At 53.6% G+C, this 22,622-nt stretch overlaps 2 protein-coding genes across 2 annotated transcripts in view; both read right to left on the minus strand.

Annotated features, from left to right (window-relative positions):
- LOC106731503 (cytochrome P450 2H2-like) overlaps positions 1–6,855 on the minus strand; it is a 12,976-nt gene extending 6,121 nt beyond the window's left edge. The window contains exons 1-2 of the mRNA XM_014570063.4: positions 6,659–6,855; positions 2,885–3,047 (exon numbers count right to left, since the gene is read on the minus strand). Of these exons, the coding sequence (XP_014425549.3) occupies positions 2,885–3,047; positions 6,659–6,838 (343 nt within the window). The 5' untranslated portion in view covers positions 6,839–6,855. The remainder of the gene's footprint in view (positions 1–2,884; positions 3,048–6,658) is intronic.
- A 145-nt stretch (positions 6,856–7,000) lies between these two features.
- On the minus strand, positions 7,001–17,301 carry LOC102461998 (cytochrome P450 2H2-like). Its single transcript, XM_075934517.2, has 9 exons — positions 17,068–17,301; positions 16,451–16,613; positions 15,974–16,123; positions 14,499–14,659; positions 13,325–13,501; positions 12,801–12,942; positions 10,824–11,011; positions 9,645–9,786; positions 7,001–8,875 (listed from the first exon to the last, which is right to left on the minus strand). The coding sequence occupies exons 1-9, from the start codon at positions 17,245–17,247 to the stop codon at positions 8,685–8,687; spliced, it is 1,494 nt and encodes a 497-aa protein (XP_075790632.2). The 5' UTR covers positions 17,248–17,301; the 3' UTR covers positions 7,001–8,684.
- Between the last annotated feature and the right edge of the window lie 5,321 nt (positions 17,302–22,622).

Consider the following 22,622-nt stretch of genomic DNA (forward strand, 5'->3'; position numbering starts at 1 on the left):
GTTATCAATTAAACATCTGTGAACCATGCTTGGTCCTATAAGAGAAACAGTGACTCTAGTCAACGTACTCTCCTTCAAGTCACATACATAGAACAAATACACACTAATAGCAATGGGGAATACACGGCCTTGGGCCTCCCCTCATTCACACATAATTATTTTATTTATTGTAACAACATGAACACTACGAGGACAAAGAATCCACAGTCCTCTGAGTTAAAGTTTGTATGGAATATTGTGGGAAAGAAGCTAAACACTATCAAGCCACTGAAGTTGGACCTACTGACTCCCACTGGGGCTTACCACTTAAAGCCCAGACAAAGGTAACCCCTGAGGCATGGCTGTCATTTGTTAAACAATGGCCATTGCTAACTTGCCCTCATTTGGGTATTATTAACCAGGTCCTTAAGGACAAAATAAAGCCTCCCAATTGTGCAGCATGCCCTGAACAGACCCCTGTCCCAGAACCAGGACAACTGTCACTGGTCCTTACCTTGATGATGTTCCACACTGGTATAGACCAGCTCTGTGCTAGACTGGCTAATGGAATTGGCAAGCGCCTGATTAGGCAACAATGGGGCTTAGCAGATACCATCGCAGATTGGTTTGGGCCTGGAAACTCTGTTAGCAACACATGTCATAGCCCAGAAATTGTATAGAATCCAGGCTGGTAGATGCAGTAATATCCAGTGCCCGTGAAGGCCTAAACACCAGCCAAACCAACCGATTGATCCTGGATAGTTTGAAGGATCTGTCCAGCTCTGTGTCCACTTCACTAGACCTAACAAGATATTTAGACCAGAGACTAATTGGATTGTTAATTAATGGAACTAAATTAAAGGTATTAGAAGAGCAATGTTGGAGGATAGCTTTGACCACCCAGCCCTTATGGTGGTAAGTCCCATCTCCCCTGTGCCTATCCATGGGAGTGAGGAAGTAGAGAATCCATGAGGACCCAAAGGCCCACCTGGACAGGCCATAGTATGACCGTTTGTTTTTGGCCCCTCTGGGGATTCCTCACTCACAGTGATCAGAATGGTAACCACCCTGCCTGTACCAAAGCAGGGGCATATAGATAGATCGAGGGTATCGCTTATTCTGAAGGGGTGGGAGCCTCCCTGTACCCAGGGATTGTTGCACCCACTTTGATAAGGAAATTTTATGTACCTGCCCATTTAACATCATGACGAATCTGACTAGGTTTGATGTGATTGTCTCAGAGAAACAAAAACATCGAGCTGGTCCAAATGAACGGTACCTACTGGTGTTTGACTACCCAGACAGATCACTCCATCCTGCCCTCTACATATCCGTCTGTGTGCATAACAGCCCCTCGCCGGATGATCCTGACCGTTAATGGAATGTGGCTCTATTGCACTTCAGCAATAATGGGTAACCCAACATGAGATCCTGAGTGGCACAGTGGAAGTAAAGTACCTAGAGGAGGGTTTACTGGCCCTGCAGGCAAAGATCGAGGAGTTGGTGGCCAATGCCCAAAGATATGTCGGGGCTGGCCGTCTGAGGTATGCACAGATGGGGAAACACCGTGGACAAACACCTACCTCTGAGGAACTCGACCAGGCAGTAGAGGTCAAACCTATAATCATGGGTAGCGCCAGTAAGGCGATGAGATATCTCGGGGATGGATTTGAATAGTGTTTTCCAAATTATGTGGGGAGTTTTGATTTTAACATTTATAATAGTGCTGGTGCTGTACTCGTACTTCCAGAGGAAATTAAAAAACCCTGAAATTGTTGTATTTAATCTGGTTAAGGAGAACCCCAAAGTCAAGAGAAAGGAACTATAGGAGTATATTGAGGCCTGTCTGAACCAGTTTTTCCCTTGCTGCAGCTAGTAATAAAACTGCCTCTGGCTACTTGTTGCTTACAAGCTCAGAGTGAGGACAATGTTTTCTTCCACACCTCATTCCACAAGGAATAGCGACAATTTTGAAATTGCTATTTTGAAATAAGCGCTGTGTAGATGCTTATTTTGAAATAGGGGGCCCCCAGCCCTTCCCAGGGTGCCCTGGTGGCCACTCTTGGGCACAACCAAGAAAACTCCTTTCTCTCCCCCCATCCCAGAGCCCTTAAAGAGGAGGAGTCTCACCTCAGTTTCTTCCCCCTCCCCTACTTTTGTTTAATAAAGTGGGTTTGTTGTAATGAACACCTGTGTCTTTCATTGTACAGCAGGAAGGGGTGTTAGGGAGGGGTAAGTGGAAGGACGTGAGGGAGGAATGAGGCACAAGCCCCCAGTGGGGCACACCAGGGAGACTGCTACTGCCTGCAGAACAGCTGCCAGGCTCACAGCAACACGCCCAGGAGAAGCCCCAGAGTGCCCAGGGGCGGCTCTGGCTCCATGCTGCAGAGTGCTGTGGTGTCCTGAGTGAGGGCAACCAGAGCACGCAGAGAAAAAAATACTTTGCTGTCCCTCAGCGAGGTAGGCAAGCAAGCAGGGACACCTTTGAACCAGCAGTCCGGGGGGGGGGGGGGGGAGGGAGAGAGTGTTTCCCTCTAAGAACAAGTCTCAGATAGCCTCAGGCAGCAGCCACACAAGGTAACTCCTGACCTGATGCCCCACCAGAACTGGTTCCGACCAGCCTTAAGTGCAATTCAGCATCCTATTAGTGTGGACACGCTATTTCAAAATAGCAAAAGGATTTTTCGAAATGCATTTTTTCTCTAGACGTGTTATTTCGAAATAAGCTATTTCAAAATAACTTTTTTGAAATGAGATATTTTGAAATAACGCTGTAGTGTAGACATACCCAAAAGGGACACAGCACCACTTGTCGCTTTTAAAGTTTCAGACTCAGAGGGCGACACTCTGAATACTGAATGAATGAAACTGCAGCTCTACCACTTTTCTCTTCCTAGTTGTGTACCTGTTCCCTTGCCAGTTTTGTCGAATAGTGGAATGCTTCCTCGGGCACCGAACGCCTCCGCCAGGTCGACCAGAGCCTCCTTCACAGCCTCGTATCCATGCAGCACCACAACCCGCTCGGAGCCCAAGTAGATGGTGAAAATCGGGCCGTACGTTCTACTGAGCTGTAAAAGTTTCACACGCGAGGCCAGTAAGCTTTAGCTTTGATCCATTTCATTACAAATTTGTGCGGAGATCACATTACAGACTGCTGGGGCAGCGCTTTCCTGACACGGAGCTAACACTTTGGAAGTGTTACTAGTGAGAACCGTCCCGATTTGGTCATTTCAGCCCCGCTCCTCCAAGGGACAGTAGTGAGAAGCCAGACTCCACTGATTCATTGAGATTTAGGCACCCACACACCTGGGAGCTCTGGGCCTCCCGGACATTTCAATGCATCATGCTGTTAAACTCCTGCTTTTTAAACCCTTTACCCATCGATGTGTCTGTCTGTGTGTTCCTAGCACACTTTTGTGCTGTACAATTCCCTGGTTATAAGAGCAGCCTGCATTAATATGGAGCCACTCCGTGGTGATATTGACCCTTCTAACTGCACAGAAAGGGGCCTGCGTCTCTTCAGTCACGCTGGCCGATTTTGACGTGAGAAGAGTTTCCCTTCACTTTACTCCTCTCGGCCCTCTGGATCCAAACACGGAGAAAAGTGAGATTCTGTTTCCCCATTTACATCCCCTGCAGAATTCCTGTCCACTTTCCAGCTGATCACACCTGTGCAAATCAATAGACAAGCTTCAATCTGGTTTCAAGATTAAACTAGATGGGTTTGTGAAGGGGATGGTTTGATGAGATAACATGATCTTGGTAACTAATTGACCATTCATTATCAGTGGGAAATAGGTCAATGGAGGGATGCTAGGAGTTACTATAGAGAACTTTCTGGGTGTCTGGCTGATGAGTCTTGCCCACATGCTCAGGGTTTAGCTGATCGCCATATTTGGGGTCGGGAAGGAATTTTCCTCCAGGGTAGATTGGCAGAGGCCCTGGAGGTTTTTTGCCTTCCTCTGTAGCATGGGGTACAGATCACAGCTGGAGGATTCTCTGCATCTTGGGGTCTTCAAAGTATTTGAAGGCTTCAATATCTGAGATCTAGGTGAGAGGATTATTCTAAGAGGGGTGGGCGAGATTCTGTGGCCTGCGCTGTGCAGGGGGTCAGACTGGGTGATCGTAGTGGTCCCTTCTGACCTTGAGGTCTATGAGTCTGTGTGCGTCTCAGGGCATGGTGAGCAGAGAATGGAGGGGAAGAGCGGTTACGGGGCTGCAGAATTTGTCCTGGGCACCCCGCATTATTTGTGTGGATTCACAGTGTAGAGCAGGGGTCTCCAAACTTTTCAGCCCGAGGGCCGCATTAACTATCAAACAGCAGTTCAGGGGCCGCTTTCACGACGGGGAATTTCAGTTGCCTATTGCGCCTTCTGTCGCAGCGCGGCCGGTACTCTGACCATGCACTCCCTCCAGTGCTGAAGGGGAGGGAAAGGGGGGCCCGGGCCCACCCTCACTCACGGGCCCCAGCCCAGGGCCCTAAGGACACAGAACCAGCTGGCTCCGGTCCGGCTGACGGGGCTCCTGCCGTAACTCGTCAGCCCGCCAACTCTAACGAGTTCTGCCCTGGGCTGCTTCCTTTCCCTCCTCGTGTGACCCTCTACCTCCCCCCACCGTGGGGCGGTCACCTTTGATTCGTCCGTCAGGCTGACGGTCGTATATCCAGACGCCCACCCCTCCCGCCGGGGCTGGTCCTGCCGTCTGGGTGGCCGTCGGGTCTGGACTCCTGAGAAGGGGGGGGGCTTTTCCCCCGCTCTCCCCTTCCTCTGCACGCTGTCCTCCCCTCCTGCTTGCCACCGCTCACTCCTTCCCACCCCCCCCGGGCGGAAGGGGTCACCTTTTTAAAGTTCCCGCCGGGGTTCACGTTCCCCCGCACGTCGCCGGGCGGGCGTTACCACCACCGCCCATCCTGCCCCCTGATTGGCCGGCTGCCCTGTCAGTCTGGGCGGGGGAACGCCGCCCGTGCTAACCCCCGCCCCCTGCGCCGTTTGCCGCCGCGCGGCCGCTTGTCAGCGGAGCGGCCCGCTTCTCCTGCCCCGGCGCGGCGTGAATACACGCCGCACACCCCTGACAGGGCCCCCCTCCCCGCGGCAAGAAGGGCCCGTTCGGCGGCGCCCCAGGGACGGGCGGGGGTCGCCTCGTCACACCGGCACGCGGAAGGCGGGGCCAGACAAAAAGGTCTCCACGGGCTGGATGAGAGGGCCTCGCGGGCCGCATCCGGCCCGCGGGCCGTAGTTTGGAGACCCCTGGTGTAGAGGGACTGTTAGCTCCTTAGTAAAACTCAGTGGGAGTTTTTGGTTGTCCAGCTCCCAGTATCAAAAGGGGAAGGGTCCATGAGAAATCAGGGCCCTGAGATTGACAGACCCCAGGGACACTGGAAAGAGGCCAACACTCTAGCACAGCCTGATTGACAGGTTGGAGAGGCCAATGAGGAAATTAGGAGACCAGGTCCCGTCCTCCATGTGAGCTGGGATTTTCTGGGTCTCTCTGAGAAAAGGAGCGAGCTAAGAAGAGCAGCAAGAAGAGCAAGCTGCGCTGAGGGGCAGACCTGCAGTGTCAGAGCCAGGCGCACACAGCCCACGGAGTGCAAACCCTGTGCTGAGCAGCAGACTTGCAGTGACCCGAGAGCCAAAGGGGACAGAGAAGCCACACAAGGAGCTGGAGGCTGGCAAAGCAGCACAGTCTGCAGCTGGGTGCGGTGAGACTGCTGTTTGTGCTGTCCCCGTGCTGCAGAGCGGGGCTGTGTGTTCTCTTTTAACCTTTCTCGTTATTCCTTATTCTTTTCTTTTTACTCAGTTGCTGTTTAATAAATTGTATTTGCTTTGAACTGTATGAGATGATCACTGGGCCAAGAAAGCCTGCAGTGTGCAGAGAGCAACCCGGAGTGGGGACACCCTAGCCCCTGCCCAAAGTGACTACAAGGTTGGGGATTAAGTCCCAGAAAAACTGGGCCCAGCCTTGTTGGGATTTCGAGGACACTGCTACTCAGGAGAGTGGCAGGGGAGCCCTCAAGGTAAAGGAGGCCATTGGGTAAAGGAAGTGGGAGCGGGGACTCAGACCCTTTCGCTGGTCCATTTCACCGGGGTGGTGTAGAAGCCAGGAAAGTTCCCCACAATAGCGGGACCATTCCCCCGCTTACAAAAGGAAGGGGAGAATCAAACCTGTCTGTGCAATCCCAGGTTGTTTGCAGAGCTGGCTAAAATACCAGAAGACGCAGCGTGTAGCATCATTTCTCCCACGCTGAGCTGCAATTTCTGCCTTCCCATCCTTTTGTGATGCAGGCAAATGTCATTAGAGCAGTTTTATGGACGGGAAATGGAGGCAGAGAGAGGTGACGTGACATGCCCAAGGGTACAGCTGGAGTCTGTATCAGAGGTGGGAACAGACCTGAAAGTTTTTCTGTCCCATTTCCTTACATAACCCATTAGGATACTGTCCCCAGGCTGGGATAGCTTGTAGCTATGGCAGTGCCGCTGTGGGGGCTCTGGGTTATGTGAGGATAAGACACCCCCAACACAAGCAGTGTCTCATCCCATATCATTTCCATCTAGCATCCAAGACTGATTGTTTGGTGGAACAGTGAGTCAGAAATTTGAGCCGACATGGCAGTGCCAGCAGGCCAGGCTGAGCTAAATGCCTGCTAAGAACACAGCAACGGGCACCCAGAAGACTCCCTTACCTGTTCTAATTCCTGGGGCATGTTCTTTGCATTCAGCTGCAGCATGTTCCCAATGAGGGGAAAAGCAACAGGCCCTGGGGGCAGCTTCCCTCTTCCAGGCGTCTTTCTCCTTGCGGAGAGGAAGAGAAGGCAAGAGACACAAATGACCAGGAGCACCGTGGTTGCTCCCAGCGGTTCCATTGTCGTGAGTAGCAACAGCTCTGGATTCCGGGGAGATTAAGCGAAGGAAAAACATATTCCCAGTTTTTTATACTGCGCTCACCAAGAGCGGGGCCAGGCAGTTAGCCAATAGGAGCTCTCCATTTCTCTGCATTAGCAAGATAAACTCTGGGCTAACAAAAGTGACTGGAGCTGTGAGAGCCCTTTGAGTTTTATTCCTGTCTTATCTCTCTTTGCCCTTTGGCACTGGGTGATGGAGCATGACAATTAATCATTCACTGAACCTCTGCAAAGCTGCCCAAACGATCTCGTTCTTCTCTTCTCTTCCTACCCAACTGGTCAAACATTCTGCACTTCCGGTGATGTTCCCTTTTAGTGTCTCCTGTTCATGTTGCTCTCCAGGGTTTCGCCGATGGACAGCTGTTGAGCAAAGCCTAGATCATCTTCACTCTCCAGCCACTGCCCGGGGCTTAGCATTCCCCCTGTTTCTTCCCTTGTTTCCTTATTATTGACGGGGCTGAAACAGCCTTTCACATTGGTTTTCGTTACTTCTGCAAAATCCCGCTCTGCTTCGCTGTTGGCAGCTCTCGCTTCATTCCGACACGGTTTCTCTCTGTGGAGACTTTCTGCCCTCTCTCAATCACCTCTCTGAGATCTTTGCTCTCCCTCGCTTCGTCTGGAGCCCTTCCCAATTGATTTCCTTTCCCCTCCCTCACTCAAGGTGCTGTGTTCAGTGAATTCCTGCAGCTTTGACCTAAACCTCCACCACCAGTTTTCCCACGAGGTCCACAGCACCCTCCAATACCAAAGCTAAAAGAGCATCACATCCTGTGGGTTCTGAGCATCTTTGAGGATGGAATCATCACCTCCCAGCACAGTCCCGTCCCAGACTTTGTATCACAAAACGACACCCACCCCTCTGTATATGTTAGAAACGTGCAATGGTCCGTCTTTCTGTCCGTCCATCGGTGAGTCCGATTGGTCAAGAACTCCTCCTAAACAGTAAGAGCTTGGACCACCAAATTCGGTGGGCAGCTTCTTCTTCTCCTCACTTAAAGCAAGGCCAGGGCTGGGTTGTGCCAGGAAAAGAGGATCTGCCTGGAATGGGATTGTTCTCCATAATATGGAAAGGGAAGGAGGGGGCTGATTGCAGGGACAGCTGCACTGCAGAGTGACCACAGGGGGGTGCTGAAGTACCAAGAGAGTGGCCAGCTGATGCCAGGGCTCACCATCTTGCTGGCCACCAGACCAAGTAAGTGGCCTCCCTCAGCCCCAAACACTTCCCCCACCTTTGGCCACAGCACCAGAGTGGGGGGAGGAGGAGGTAAGCCCCACAGGACTGGGAGGGAAGGGGAACAGTCCCACCATATCTGGGGACAAGCTGGATCACAGCCCCATGCCTCAGGGACAAGCTGGTGGGCGGGAGGTGCGGTCCCTGCTGTCTCAGGACGCCTTGGGTAGAAGTCGGCTGCTACCCCCCATCCACTGCCATAACCTCCACCCCGCTCTCTGAGCTCCCCCTCCTCTCAACCCCCTGCCCAGATTCCTGCACCCCCACCCTGTGCTCTGAGCCCCTTCTCACTGCTAACCCTCACTCTCCCACCTCACCTTTCTGGAGCGGGGAGAAGACAGGCTCGGGGCAGGAGGTGGGATGGGGGAGGGACGGGAAGAGCAAGGTGAGGGGTGCACCTGGTTAAAGGGAGGGAAAGGACGTGGGGTGGGGCAGAGCTGGGCCGGGAACAGAGGGGGTGGGGCCGAGCTCTTAGGCGAAGAGGTGGAGTCAGGGCTGGTGTGAGGATGGAATAGGGACACAGCAGGGGGTTGAGCACCCCTGAGAGCAAGGGGTAGTTGGCGCTGAGGTGACCTTTCACTGGCGTTCTCGGGGTAGGGCACAGAGCTGGAACGGTTTGTGTACATGTGTCATCAAACTGGACACTGGAGTAATATCGACGTCGGTGGGGTCCATGACGGGCTTCAGGGTGAAGTGCTGCAAGATGGTGGTCAGCACCAAAAAGAGCTCCATCCGAGCCAGCCCCTCTCCCAGGCAAATCCGCTTCCCTGCACGGAAAAAGGAACTTTGAACTGACCGCGGACACCTCCCTGCACAGCACATTTTACACACTGCTTGTTCGGAAGCAAAACCTCCGGGTTAAACGGACGCGCCCAGTAACCGAGGGCAAGTGGTCGGAGGAGGTCGGCCGTCTCCTCAGAGCTCAGGGAGGTCCGGATGCGAACGGGGACTTCAGAAGCCACGCTGAAGTAGAAACTCTGAAGGGCTGAGTTCCCTACATTGCCATTGGAAAGGCTTTTTGTGTGAAGGGGGGAGATGTGGGGGTGGCAGAGGAACAGCTCATCTCCTCTCCAGAGGCGCTGGACACGCTTCTGAGGAAGCGACTTGGTGGTGCCGAGGCCGAAGGGGGAAGTAAGAGGAGCAGGAGTAGCAGGTGAGAGGAGGAAGCCTCGACTGCACCATTCGCAGGGAGCTCGGTTGTTTGGGCTCCTCTGGAGAAGTGAAGTTCCCCGCACGGATGACATCAGGAAGGCTGAAGTCAAGGCCTTGGACAGGTGGGAAGGGGCTCTTTGCCCTTTCTGGCTCCAGTGGAGCCCTACCGCAGCGGCACTGCCAGTCCCAGCCAGCAGGCCACCCACAGCGGGGAGCAAAGAGTCATCCATGCGCAGCCCGGGCACGTGGCTGGTTCTTACCAAACACCACACCAGCCCCACCCACCCACTCCCACCTCTGTGGGGCCCCGGAAAACACCGCGCACAAACCAGTCTGGGAGCAACCAGGCAGAGCTGGGAGACAAACAAAACCAACTTCTTTTACCTGCAGAGAAGGGCATGAAGAAGTCACTCTTCTTAAAGGCACCATTGGCATCCAGGAAGTGTCCCGGGTTGAATTGCTCTGGGTTTGGAAATTCCCTGCTGTCATATAGAACTGACTTCAGTACAGGGAATATCGTGGTGCCCTGAATGAGCAAATGGAGAAAAAACACAGGGAATGGGTATCCTCCGCCAGAGAGATCCCCAGCCTTTGCTGAGCTGGACTGGGGGAGATCATGCAAGATTATGGAGCAGATTTTACGGGACTAAGTTAATAAAGCATTAAAGGACACTAATGTAACTAATGCAAATCACCATGGGCTTATGAAACGTAGAATCTGTGAAACTAACTTAGGATCCTTTTTGACAAGATTGCCAAAGTGTTTGATAAGGGCAGTGACAGCATAATACCCGTAGACCTCAGTAAGCCATGACTTGGTATCACACGAGATTTTGATTTAAGAAACAGAATCTAGAATTCTGATGGCCAACATGCAATGAGTTGAAACCAGCTATCTAATGATGCTCAACATTTAATTGGTACTGTCAGTGAGCGGGTTTGTTCTCAGCGGGGTCCCACAGGGGCTGGTTTTTGGCTTTTAATGTCTTTAATTAATGACCTGAAAGGAAAAATAAATTCACCGCAGATGGAGTTTGCTAATGACACAAAGCTAGGAGTGTGGTAAATAGTGAAGGGGACAGACAATAGATTCCGAGTTTACTAGGTAACGTGGGTGCCTCCCTCTCACTCCTATGGGGATGGAGCTGGAGGGGTGTGTCTTCTATTTCTGAGTTGGGGGTCACATCTCTGAGGGGTTCATTTTCTACTTCTCACTTAGGGGACAAGGTCAGTGAGGGGTTTTTTTTGGTTTCTCACTTGGGTGTTGGCCCCAACTGATTTTTTTCTGTGGGTCAGTGGCCCCTGTTCCTTGTCTAAGTGCCACGGCTAGGATCTGAAACCCTGTTTTGGATGAAAAATCCAACTTCAGATGGAAATTCTATGCTTCTATGAATTGCTCTTCTGCTGCATGTAGGGCCTTGTAGGGCTTCAATACCAATTGGTACTTCACTGGCAAATCAGCAAAACCACCTCCCACCCAAATCTAGTTCGGGCATTTTTCTGGTGAGGAATTCAACGTTCCGTGGGGGAAAAGAGTAAACCACAGGCAGACTGGGAACTGACCTTGGGAATGAGAAACTGCCTGAGATGAACATCTCTAGTCACAGCACGCGGGGCACCTATAGACGCAAGTGCAAGGGATCTCTGGATTTCATGTATCACGGCATCTGTGTAGGGCATCCGGCTTCGATCCGCCATGCCGGGGCTTCGGCTCCGCCCAATCACCCGGTCAATCTCTTCATGAACTTTCTCTGTAACCAGGTGAGAGGTCTAACGATAATGGGGTGTAGGAGGGTTCCCACAGATTTGCCCACCACTGCGTCACCCTGTCTGCTTGTTGGGATTCCAGCCAACCTGGTGAGTTGGTGTATCGGAAGCTACACCGGCACTGGGCCACCAGGACTGATGAGTGGGTGAGATGAGGGGTCCTTGCCTCAGTGGCCACGAGACCCTTTTGTAAGCAGGGGAATGGTCCCGCTATTGTGGGGAACTTTCCTGGCTTCTACACCACCCCGGTGAAATGGACCAGCGAAAGGGTCTGAGTCCCCGCTCCCACTTCCTTTACCCCATGGCCTCCCTCACTCTGAGGGCTCCCCTGCCACTCTCCTGAGTAGCAGAGTCCTCGACATGCCAACAAGGCTGGGCCCAGGTTTTCTGGGGCTTAATCCCCGACCTTGTAGTCACTTAGGGCAGGGGCAGGGTGTCCCCTCTCCGGGTTGCTCTCTGCACACTGCTGGCTTTCTTGGCCCAGTGAGCATTTTGTACCATTCAAAGCAAATACAATTTATTAAACAGCAACTGAGTAAAAAGAAAAGAATAAGGAAAAATGCGAGAGGTTAAATGAGAACACACAGCCTCACTCTGTAGCACGGGGACAGCACAAACAGCCGTCTGCAGAGTGTAAGGACTGTTCACAGTCTGTTCCTTATAGGTCCCATGGCTCTCTCTCAGGCCCTGGCTGTGCTGCAGGGGGGCTGCAGGGTGGACACGCTTGCTCTGGCAGTGACCACACGGCCTCAGGCTCTGGGTGGCAGGACCCCTCTCCTAGTCTGGCCTGCAGGGCCTCTTGGCTGGTGGTGTCTCCCTGCCCAGAGCCTCTCCCCTCACTTTGCTGGTCTTAGCTGCTCACCACACCCAGCTGCAGACTGTGCTGCTTTACCAGCCCCCAGCTCCTTGTGTGGCTTCTCTGTCCCCTTTGGCGCTCTGGTCACTGCAGGTCTGCTGCTCAGCACAGGGTCTGCGCTCCGTGGGCTGTGTGCGCCTGGCTCTGTCACTGCAGGATTGCCCCCAGCACAGGGTCTGCGCTCCTTGGGCTCTGGCACTGCAGGTCTGTCTCTCCACACACCTTGCTCTTCTTAGCTCTCTCTGCTTTCTCTCAGAGCGACCCAGAAGATCCCAGCTCACACTGGCCCCTTAACTTTCTCACTGGCCTGTCCATCCTGTCCATCATTCTGAGCTGGAGTGTTGGCTGCTTTCCATTGTCTCTGGGGTCTGGGCTGTCTCATGGCCCTGATTTCTCATGGACCTTCCCCTTTTGGTACTGGGAGCTGGCCAATCAAAAACTCCCACTGAGTTTTAGTAAGGGGGTAACAGTCCCCAAGGGCCCCGCTCTTCCTCTCTCATCAGTCATTCACTCTGGCTTCTGCCTGTCCTTCTGCGTCACCTTCTGCGAGGTGATGACCAGGTCAGCTTGTGCTGCAGGCTGGACCTTCACCCATGCGCTAGGTACTTCTCAAAGAGTCCATATCGCCCGACCAATCAGCCAGTATCGGTGGCCAGAAATCCTTGCCAGCTTCACTCATCAGGTTCACTGCAGTTCACTGCTGCTTGATGAGAACCTGCTCCCAGAATCCTCTCTTATTCGGCCTTGTTTAAATCACGTCAAGACACCGCCACATCATTCATTCGGCACGGTCACACCAATTTGGCACCAACATCACTCAAGTCCTAGCTGTGTGTGTGTGTGTCTGTGTGCGCGCACACATGTGTGTGTGTCTGTGACAGACAGACAGAAAGACAGGCAGGTAGACAGACAGTTACCTTGTATTTCGGGGTATTTCAGAAAGATCAGGAGTCCATATTTTAGAGTAGTGCTGGTTGTCCCTGTTCCACCGATAAATAACTCTCTGGCACATTCTGCCAAAGATATCTCATTGAAGTGTGACTGGCCATTTATTTGCTCCTGGAATGTAGATTTGGAGAAGATCTTTTTTTTGATGGAAAAACTCTATGAGATATTCATACAGGCCGAAAAAACTGTCATCTGCGACCCCAGAAATAACCCAATCTCGTCATTATAAATATCCAACATAAATAGCCAAAAGGATCTGAGCTCACAGCAGCATTGATGCAGTACCGTGGGCCGTTTCTGTGCAATAGAGTGATTTTTTTTTGTAATTTGAAGGAGAAGAGCAGAGTTGACCTGCATGTCTCTTGGGCACACACCGTGTCTCCTGTCGGGCCTCCCCCAAAGCCCAGGCTGATGTTATTGCTTAAGACATTCATCCCCACGAGATGTAAAACCCTCTGCACGGGAAAGGGAACCGGCTCCTGCCCTCACACACCTCGTCCATTTTGATGAGGAAAGCATCTATAAAGTCTCGAGGGCAGTTGGGATCCAGAGACTCTCTGTGCATTTTCACTCTTTCCTGAACAAATCTTCTGAACTTCCAGACATTTTTAAAGAACTTGTGGTGAGGCCCAGGGATGTAATCCATGAGAGTTGGGAAAAAAGTATACAGCTAAGAAGGATGAAAGAAAAGCACAGCTTGACATACCTGGACATGTAACTACATAGTTTAGAAATATGCATTTGTCTGTTCAAGAACGCCTCCTAAACGGTAAGAGCTAATGGCACCAATTTTGGAAGGCAGTTTCCCCTTCTCCTAACTTAAAGCAAGGTCAGGGTGTGGCTGTACCAGGAAAATGGGAAGAGTGGGGAATGGGACTGTTTTCCACAATATGAGAAGGGAGAGGGCAGAGAGAGGAGGGATGCAATACTCACACTCACCACTTGGGGCAGCAAGCCCTGGGGAGAGCCAAAATGCACCGTGACCACCGGTATGAGCCCCACCGAGTGAGTGGCCAGCTGGGACTGGGGCTTGCCAGCTTACCTGTCACCAGACTGGGTAAGTGGGGCCCCTCTGCCAGGGAGACAGCCCCCACTTACCCCCAGCCCTGGGAAAGGGAGCCCCCTGGCTGCCGCTCCTGCACCCACCACACCCCCAGCCTCCTGCCCTCAGCCCCCCCAAATACCCAAGGCTCTCCCTGACTCCTGCACCCCCCTTACTCCCAGCCGCCTGCTGTCAGCCCCCCCAAATACCCAAGGCTCTCCCTGACTCCTGCACCCCCCCACACCACCAAGCCCCTGCCCTTAAGGAGCTGGCAATGCCAGATAAGTCTTCTAGTACCAGATAACGATAGTGTTCACTCAAATGACTCAGGTCTGGCCTTCTGGCAGCTCAGCCTGTCGCTAGCACCACTGCCCTCCCACAGCCAGGAGCTGGGTTCCGAGCCCCACCAGGTAGCCCCACAGCCTGCTGCTCCGCCGGCCTACAGGACTCTCACCCACCAGCCCTCCAGAAGGACTCTGGTCCTGGAAGAGCCGTGGTCCTGATGATGCCACAGATGGTGCCGGAGCAGAGTGTCCCAGTTTGGAGAGGCTTAGCCTTTACTGAGAGAAACCTCTGTCCCCTCCCCCAGTGCCCAGGAGAGCGTAAATGAAACCCCCGAACATACCCTTGCCCAGGGCGACTGCTGGAGTTTGCCGTTTTCCACAATGAGACCAACTAAAGTAGAAAATTTCTGATCTGCATAGTCAAACCGGTCCCCGAAGACGATGGAGCAGATGACGTTGGCGACGGAGTGGGTGAGGAATTGGGAGGGGTCAAAGGGCCGCCCTGGAGCAAAACAACGCTACAGAGAGTCAGTTTTAAGTCGCTGGCTTCACCCTCCCCACCCGTCACTGAGTCATTGGGGCTCCGTCCCCACAGGGCCAGGCGGGCTCGCGGCAATATGCCCTGGGGCGGTGGGGTAACGGCTGCCCATCCCCACACTCTGCTCTCACACGCTGCATGAAACAAGCACTTCCCACCTTTTCCTTGGCAATCCGGCTGCAGTGTGTTTGCTGTGCGGCTCCCAGCCCGGCCCCCTCTGGCCTGACCAGGGGCCATCCGACCCTGTGTGACTGACACCCGCCTGTCTGATCTGGGGCCCATTTCACAGAGCCCAGCCCTTTTGTAACAGGATCCCATTCAGGAAGCCCTACCTGTGCCAGTACGTGTGTTGCTGTAGTGTTGTCACTAGGGCCCTCACAAATTCATGGCCCTCACTGCTCGATTTCACCTTGGAGGGGGGAGGGGGGTTGGCTACTCTTAGGTCTGTGCTACCTGGGATACTGGGGACAGGCGCCCGAGCAGCTGCCTCCCGGAGCCGACCATGGACCTGAACTGCTGCTGTGTGGAGCCGAGTGGCTGCCTGCGTTGGCCCCTAGCCCGCCTCATAGAGCAGTCGGCTGGACCTGCACCCAGTCCCCATGCGGCTGGACCCTCTGCTGGGCAGCCGGGAACCCAGGAGTGTAGCGGGGGGACGACCTTTCAACACTCAGCTGAACCAGGCTGCAACATGGCCTGACTGGGCTGCATGAGGCCGCAGGCCGGGGGCTGAGCGCCGCTGCCATGGGAGGCAGGTACCAGACCTTCTCTGGCAACTGTTCCCAAGGGAAAGACACCGAGCAGGAAAACAATGAGAACTAGCAAACTACAGGCACAGGTGGTTGTCTGCCTGGCCCACTGGAACTCACCCGCCCTAACACGGCTCATTGTGTGAGCACCTGCAGCCTCCAGCCCGTCTCCCATTTGCTCGTTGGCCTCACGGGGAAGGGGAGAAAATGTGAGCAACACACAGCCAGAAACAGCCATCTCTCGGGTGTTTCACACAGCCTGTCCCTCTGCAGCAGAACGGGCTGTTACAGGAGCAGCCAATGGACACTGGAGCCAAACAATCCGCATTGTGTAAAACAGAAAGACAAGAAAAACACAGAGACCAACAAAGAGTCGAGTAGCACTTTAAAGACGAACAAGACATGTGGATGACGTGCAACTCGACTCTGTTGTTTTCTGTTTTTCCTGTTGCAGACTGACTCGGCTACCCCTCTGAAGAAAGACGAGAGTCTTCGACTGCTCCGTTTTCAGTGTATGTAACAAAATCCCCACCTTGTGTGTTTCTGAGTCTTTCCACCAGAAAACGGGTTTCCTCCTGGATCCGCTCCTCAACGCTTTTCTTCCCCATCCCAAAGGTTCTCAGGGTTGTGAGGGCAAATCGCCGGAGCTGTTTCCACCGCTCCCCATTGGTCAAAGCGATACCTGGAAACAGGGAGAGAACAGGCTTGAAAGGAGGGAGGCCCGACGCTGTCTGCCTAACACCCAAACATGGCTGAGCCAAAGGTTCAACTTAACAGCTACTATGTCTGTGGTCTCCCAGGGAGATGGCATTCCAGAGACATTGCAATACTGTTTGCAGTAGCGCTGTGCTGTGCTGGACCCTGAACCTGACATAGACAAGAGAGGGGAGTTTGGATCTTGGATTAGACCAACTTTATGTTGGTAGAAGGGACCCGATTTCAAGAGCTCTGTGTCGTTTCTCTTCTCAGTCGTGCTCCCCTCTCGATGCAGAAATTGCACGAAAGGTACCTGTTCCCTTGCCAGTTTTCTCGAATAGGGGCATGCTTCCTCTTCCGCTGAACTCCTCCCCGAGGTCGATCAGAGCCTCCTTCACAGCCTCGTATCCATGCAGCACCACAACCCGCTCGGAGCCCAAGTAGATGGTGAAAATCGGGCCGTACGTTCTACTGAGCTGTAAAAGTTTCACACGCGAGGCCTGTAAGCTTTAGCTTTGATCCATTTCATTACAAATTTGTGTGGAGATCACATTACAGACTGCTGGGGCAGCGCTTTCCTGCCACGGAGCTAACACTTTGGAAGTGTAACTAGTGAGAACCGTCCCGATTTGGCCATTTCAGCCCCGCTCCTCCTAGGAACAGTAGTGAGAAGCCAGACTCCACTGATTCATTGAGATTTAGGCACCCACACACCTTGGAGCTCTGGGCCTCCTGGACATTTCAATGCATCAGGCTGTTAAACTCCTGCGTTTTAAACCCTTTCCCCATCGATGTGTCTGTCTGTGCGTTCCTAGCACACTTCTATGCTGTACAATTCCCTGGTTATAAGAACATGGCACTGCCAGCAGGCCAGGCTGAGCTAAATGCCTGCTAAGAACACAGCAACGGGCACCCAGAAAACTCCCTTACCTGCTCTATTTGCTGGGGCATGTTCTTTGGATTCAGCTGCAGCATGTTCCCAATGAGGGGAAAAGCAACAGGCCCGGGCGGCAGATTCCCCCCTCCAGGCGACTTTCTCTGCATGGAGAGGAAGAGAAGGCAAGAGACACAAATGACCAGGAACACCGTGGTTGCTCCCAGCGGTTCCATTGCTGCGTGTAGCAGTGACTCTTGATTCTAGTAAGATCAAGAGAAGAAAACACAAATTTCCACTTTTTATACTGTGCATGCCGGGGCGGGGGGGGGTGTCAAGCAATTAGCCAATAGGAGCTTTCAGTTTTTCTGCCTTAATGAGATAAACTGGGGTAACAAATGTAATGGAAATGTAACACTCCTTTGAGTTTTATTGATGTTTCATTTCTATTTGCCCTTTTGTACCTGTTGATGGGATATGTCCATTAATCATAAACTGAATCCCTGTAAAAATGCCCTTTCTCCCCTCATTTCTGTGGTTAAACATTCCCCTTAGACCTTTGTCTCAGCTGGAACATTACAGATGTACAATGATGTTTCTTTTTCACGTGGCTTTTTAGGATTTTGCTAATGGACAGATGCTCAGCCGGTTCTTAAGAAAAGCACCAAGCTGAATGTTTGATACAAATTCAAATCGAATCCTGAACTTTTCTGGAGATTTCTCAACGTCTGGTTAACCTTTAAAACATGTTGTGGTCTCCCTTTCCTTGATGCTGACCATGTACAACTCTGGGTTTCAAACTGAGACTCTGAGATGCAAGAGTTGAGGTGTACCGGTAGTTCGGAATAGGAATCCTAGTCCGAACTACCTAGTTTGAGTCCCATGTAGCCGCGCTACACGGGGTTCAAACCAGCGGGGTTTTAAAAATGGCGGCTCCCCGCTTATGCAAATGAAGCCCGGGAAATTCAAATCCCGGGCTTCATTTGCAAGTGCGGTATGCCTACATTACCCTCCTAGTTCGAACTAGGATGGTAGTGTAGACATACCCTGAGAGCTGAAATCACTGGTTTGGCTGAGAGCCAGATCAAGTGCAGCCAGTGAAGTGGCGACAACCAGCAGAGTGGCCGGTGGGAATCACTGGCTGGTGGTGTAACATGGCCGGTAGGAGCGGTGACCAGCCGCGTGGTGCGGAGCAGCAGCAGGCGAGGAGAGGTGACCAGCGGCATGGTGCGGCGCGGCAGCAGGCGAGGAGCGGCAACCAGCGGCTTGGTGCAGAGCAGCGGCAGGCGAGGAGCGGCAACCAGCGGCTTGGTGCGGAGCGGTGGCAGGTGTGGAGTGGCGACCAGCGGCGTGGTGCGGCGTGGCAGCAGGCGTGGAGCGGCGACCAGCGGCGTGGTGTGGCGCGGCAGCAGGCGAGGAGCGGCGACCAGCGGTGTGGTGCGGCACGGCAGCAGGCATAGAACGGCGACCAGTGGCGTGGTGCGGCGTGGCGGCAGGCGAGGAGCGGTGAACAGTGGCATGGCGTGGCGCGGTGCGGCAGTAGGCGTGGAGCGGCGACCAGCAGCGTGGTGCGGCGTGGCAGCAGGTGAGGAGCGGTGACCAGTGGCATGGCGTGGCGCGGTGCGGTGCGGCAGCAGGCGAGGAGCGGCGACCAGCGGTGTGGTGCGGCGGCAGGCGAGGAACGGCGACCAGCGGCGTGGCGGCAGGCGAGGAGCGGTGAACAGTGGCATGGCGTGGCGCGGTGCGGCAGTAGGCGTGGAGCGGCGACCAGCAGCGTGGTGCGGCGTGGCAGCAGGTGAGGAGCGGTGACCAGTGGCATGGCGTGGCGCGGTGCGGTGCGGCAGTAGGCGAGGAGCGGCGACCAGCGGCTTGGTGCGGCGCAGCAGCAGGCGAGGAGCGGTGACCAGCAGCGTGGTGCGGCGCGGCAGCAGGCGAGGAGCGGCGACCAGCGGCGTGGTGCGGAGCAGCGGCAGGCGAGGAGCGGCGACCAGTGGCTTGGTGCGGCGCAGCAGCAGGCGAGGAGCGGTGACCAGCAGCGTGGTGCGGTGCGGCAGCAGGCGAGGAGCGGTGACCAGCAGCGTGGTGCGGTGCGGCAGCAGGCGAGGAGCGGTGACCAGCAGCGTGGTGCGGTGCGGCCGCAGGCGAGGAGCGGCGACCAGCGGCGTGGTGCGGAGCGGCAGCAGGTGACGAGCGGTGTCCAGCGGCGTGGTGCGGAGCGGCAGCAGGTGAGGAGAGGTGACCAGCGGCGTGGTGCAGAGCGGCAGCAGGCGAGGAGCGGTGACCAGTGGTGTGGTGCGGAGCGGCAGCAGGTGAGGAGCGGTGACCAGCGGCGTGGTGCGGAGCGGCAGTAGACGAGGAGCAGTGACCAGCGGCGTGGTGTGGCGCGGCAGCAGGTGAGGAGCGGTAACCAGTGGCGTGGTGCGGCAGTAGGCGAGAAGCGGTGACCAGCGGCAGCAGGTGAGGAGCGGTGACCAGAAGCGTGGCAGCAGGCAAGAAGCGGCGACCAGTGGCGTGGCGCGGAGCGGCAGTAGGCGAGGAGCGGTGACCAGAAGCGCGGCAGCAGGTGAGGAGCGGTGACCAGCGGCGTGGTGCGGAGCGGCAGCAGGCGAGGAGCAGCGACCAGCAGCGTGGTGTGGAGCGGCAGCAGGCGTGGAGCGGCGACCAGCGGCATGGTGCGGAGCGGCAGCACGTGAGGAGCGGTGACCAGCGGCGTGGTGTGGAGTGGCAGCAGGTGAGGAGCGGTGACCAGCGGCGTGGTGCGGAGCGGCAGCAGGTGAGGAGCGGTGACCAGCGGCGTGGTGTGGCACGGCAGCAGGTGAGGAGCGGTGACCAGCGGCGTGGCAGTAGGCGAGGAGGGGTGACCAGCGGCGTGGTGCGGCGTGGCAGCAGGTGAGGAGCGGTGACCAGCAGCATGGTGCGGCATGGCAGTAGGCGAGGAGGGGTGACCAGCGGCGTGGTGCGGCGCGGCCGCAGGCGAGGAGCGGCAACCAGTGGCGTGGAGCGGCATTAGGCGAGGAGCGGCGACCAGTGGCGTGGAGCAGAGCGGCGGCAGGTGACCAGTGGAGCGTCTGGTGACATGGGATGAGATAGCTGGTGGAGCATGGCAGAGTGTCATAAGGTGCCCCCTCTTTATATCCCCACCCCCATTTCTACCCAGGTTGGGAGGTGAAACCCTGTGGGTGAACTTTGGGACTCTGGGTGGCACAGACCAGGGACAGAGACTTTTGGGGTGTCGGACTCTTTGGACTTCAGGTGATTCTTGTCTGGGGGTAGGGGGCTTAGCTCATGTTTGGGTTATGAACTCTGTTTGTGGTGTTTTCCCCAAGTAATGCTGTATGACTTCTCTCTGTTTCATTAACTGTTTCTTTCCTACACTCAGACTCAGTGCTTGAGTGGGGAAGCATTGGCTCTCAGAGGCACCCAGGGGTGTGTGAATTTCCCAGATTACTGGGTGGGGGCTTGAGCCAGTTCTGTGTAAGATGGACCCCAAGATATTGAACCCAGCTCTGGTTACTGCCAGGCCTACCCAGCAGAAGGGTTACATATATAATGGGAAGAGATCTTCCGCAAAAAGTTCTTGTGCAAGACCGAGTCTACACTGCCATGGGCTCTCTTGCACAAGGAAGCATCTGTGTCCTTCCACACATGCCTTTTTGCGTAAGAGTTCTTGCGCAAAGAGGCTTATTCCTTGTAGAAAGAGGAATAACTCTTGTGCAGAAAGATCCGCTCTCTTCTGAGGATCTCCTGTGCTATTTCTTGTGCAAAAACACGCTTGTAGTGTGGACACTCCGTGAGTTTTTGCGCAAAAATGGCTGCTTTTGTGCAAATACGCTGCAGTGTAGACATAGGCTACGTCTAGACTGGCATAATTTCCGCAAATGCTTTTAACTCAGCATGAGGAACCTGATACGAATCTGGCCCTTCATAAACCACATCACGTAGCCGTTCAGTTTCCTTTTCATTAAAATCAGCAGAGACAACTCCAGAACCCTTTAGCTGTAACCTGTGGTTATCACTGTATATAAAGAAACGCGGTAGGAGTTTATCTTTTAATCAGATTTAGAAATTGTACTCTAATGGTTTACTGGAAAACGACTGCATGGTGACGCGGTTTGTAAAAGGAAAACCACCAAGCTTGCTTCAAACGTGTTTCAGCCCATCCAGACCCGTTTGTCTTGTTGCGAGTTTAAAGAGGCGCATTAATAAAACGCTAAAATAAAGTTGAATTGTGGTTAAGTGTCTTATTTTACACCGTTAACGACGCAATTTTCCGATTTTTAGTAGAGGGCTGGTTAAAAGAGCAGCCGCTACTTACAGCCTTGGCCAGCTCTAGCCCCGATTTTAAATGTTCTAAATATTCTTTACTGATAACATGACCCACAATGGATGTTGGAGCGTTTAGCTTCACCAAGGCTTTGGGCATGTCTAAATATCGAAAGAGGGCTGTAGTTTAGACACAACCTTACCTACAAGCCTGCCACTCTCTAGGAGCGGAAGAATGAGAGCCTGTAACTCCCCTAATTTGAGTATGTGAGACACAAAGCTTCTGTCAGTGATCCAAGAGGCAACATCTTTATACTGTTTGAGTTTATGTAACAATATTTCAGCTTTTTTTGTGTGGCGAGGATTAACGCCCTGCAACGCATCCCGAACCACAATGTCCGTTGGGCTCCATGAGGCTTTGGGGGATGGTTTTCCTTGGGCGCTTCTCTTGCGTGCTCAAGGAGAAAGAGACTTATTTTAGTCTTTTCCGCTGCCCCCTGCTTGTCCAACATCAGGTATCTTTGCAGGACCCTTTCGTAAAGTTTCGCCTTCTCGAAGTCGGCTAAGCCGGTTCTTTGAAGAATGTCTTTCATTGCCAAATGCAGCCGCTGAGTGGTTGTGGTTCTAATGCTTTCTTCCGCTCCAGAGGCACCTTCCAGCTGATGGCTAGGCACCAGATACATTTTTTTCAGTGTGTCCCATTCTCAATTCCTGCCGGTAGAGGGGGTGCGAAGCTCAACAAAGCCCCCAAGTGCTGTTTTACTATTAGCTTTTATCTGTTAGTTAACAGACCTGACAGTAGAGGGAGGGCAAAGCTCGAGAAGGGGTTGATAAAACCTCCAGACTGATTTACAATTAGCTTCTTTTTGAGGGACAGTCTTTTATTGCTCAGTTTTTTGATCGCCCCCGGCTTTTTTTTAAGCATGCTTATTTGGCACAATTTCAGGGGGATGTTGCCCTTTAAAGTGTTGAGCGCTATGTCTGAGATGGCCGCTACCAGGTCATTGGAGGCCGGGCAGAGAATCGTTCAAATCCATAAAGTTCTTCAGTCCAGACTGCTTTCCTGGCTCATTTGCGCTGGAATGTAAGGGCCCTATTTGCAGATCTATTTTTATGTTTCCACCCATTTAGTTTAAACTGAATTAGCTTGTGGTCTCTCAAACCAAGGTTGCATCCTTACACCCATTTTTTTTCTATGAGGTCCTCACTACGCACCGATGCCAAATCTAAAATGGCATCGCTTCTTGTTGATTCAGTGAGTATCTGGTGAAGGGATCTGCAGCTCCTGCCTTGGTCCCAGCCCTGGAATATGTATCACAAAAAACTACATAAATGGAAGTGTTGAGGC

Source organism: Pelodiscus sinensis, chromosome 8, assembly GCF_052426305.1.
Source record: "Pelodiscus sinensis isolate ZL-2025 chromosome 8, ASM5242630v1, whole genome shotgun sequence".
Taxonomy (NCBI): domain Eukaryota; kingdom Metazoa; phylum Chordata; order Testudines; family Trionychidae; genus Pelodiscus; species Pelodiscus sinensis.

What these genes read in the sequence shown, in the direction of transcription:
- LOC102461998 (XM_075934517.2), bottom strand. Translation starts at nt 17,247, where the DNA reads ATGGAACCGCTGGGAGCAACCACGGTGTTCCTGGTCATTTGTGTCTCT. An exon ending in TGCCCCAGCAAATAGAGCAG is followed by an intron (nt 16,614 to 17,067) that starts GTAAGGGAGTTT and finishes AAACTTTTACAG; the next exon opens with CTCAGTAGAACGTACGGCCC. An exon ending in AAGACTCAGAAACACACAAG is followed by an intron (nt 14,660 to 15,973) that starts GTGGGGATTTTG and finishes GTTTTGCTCCAG; the next exon opens with GGCGGCCCTTTGACCCCTCC.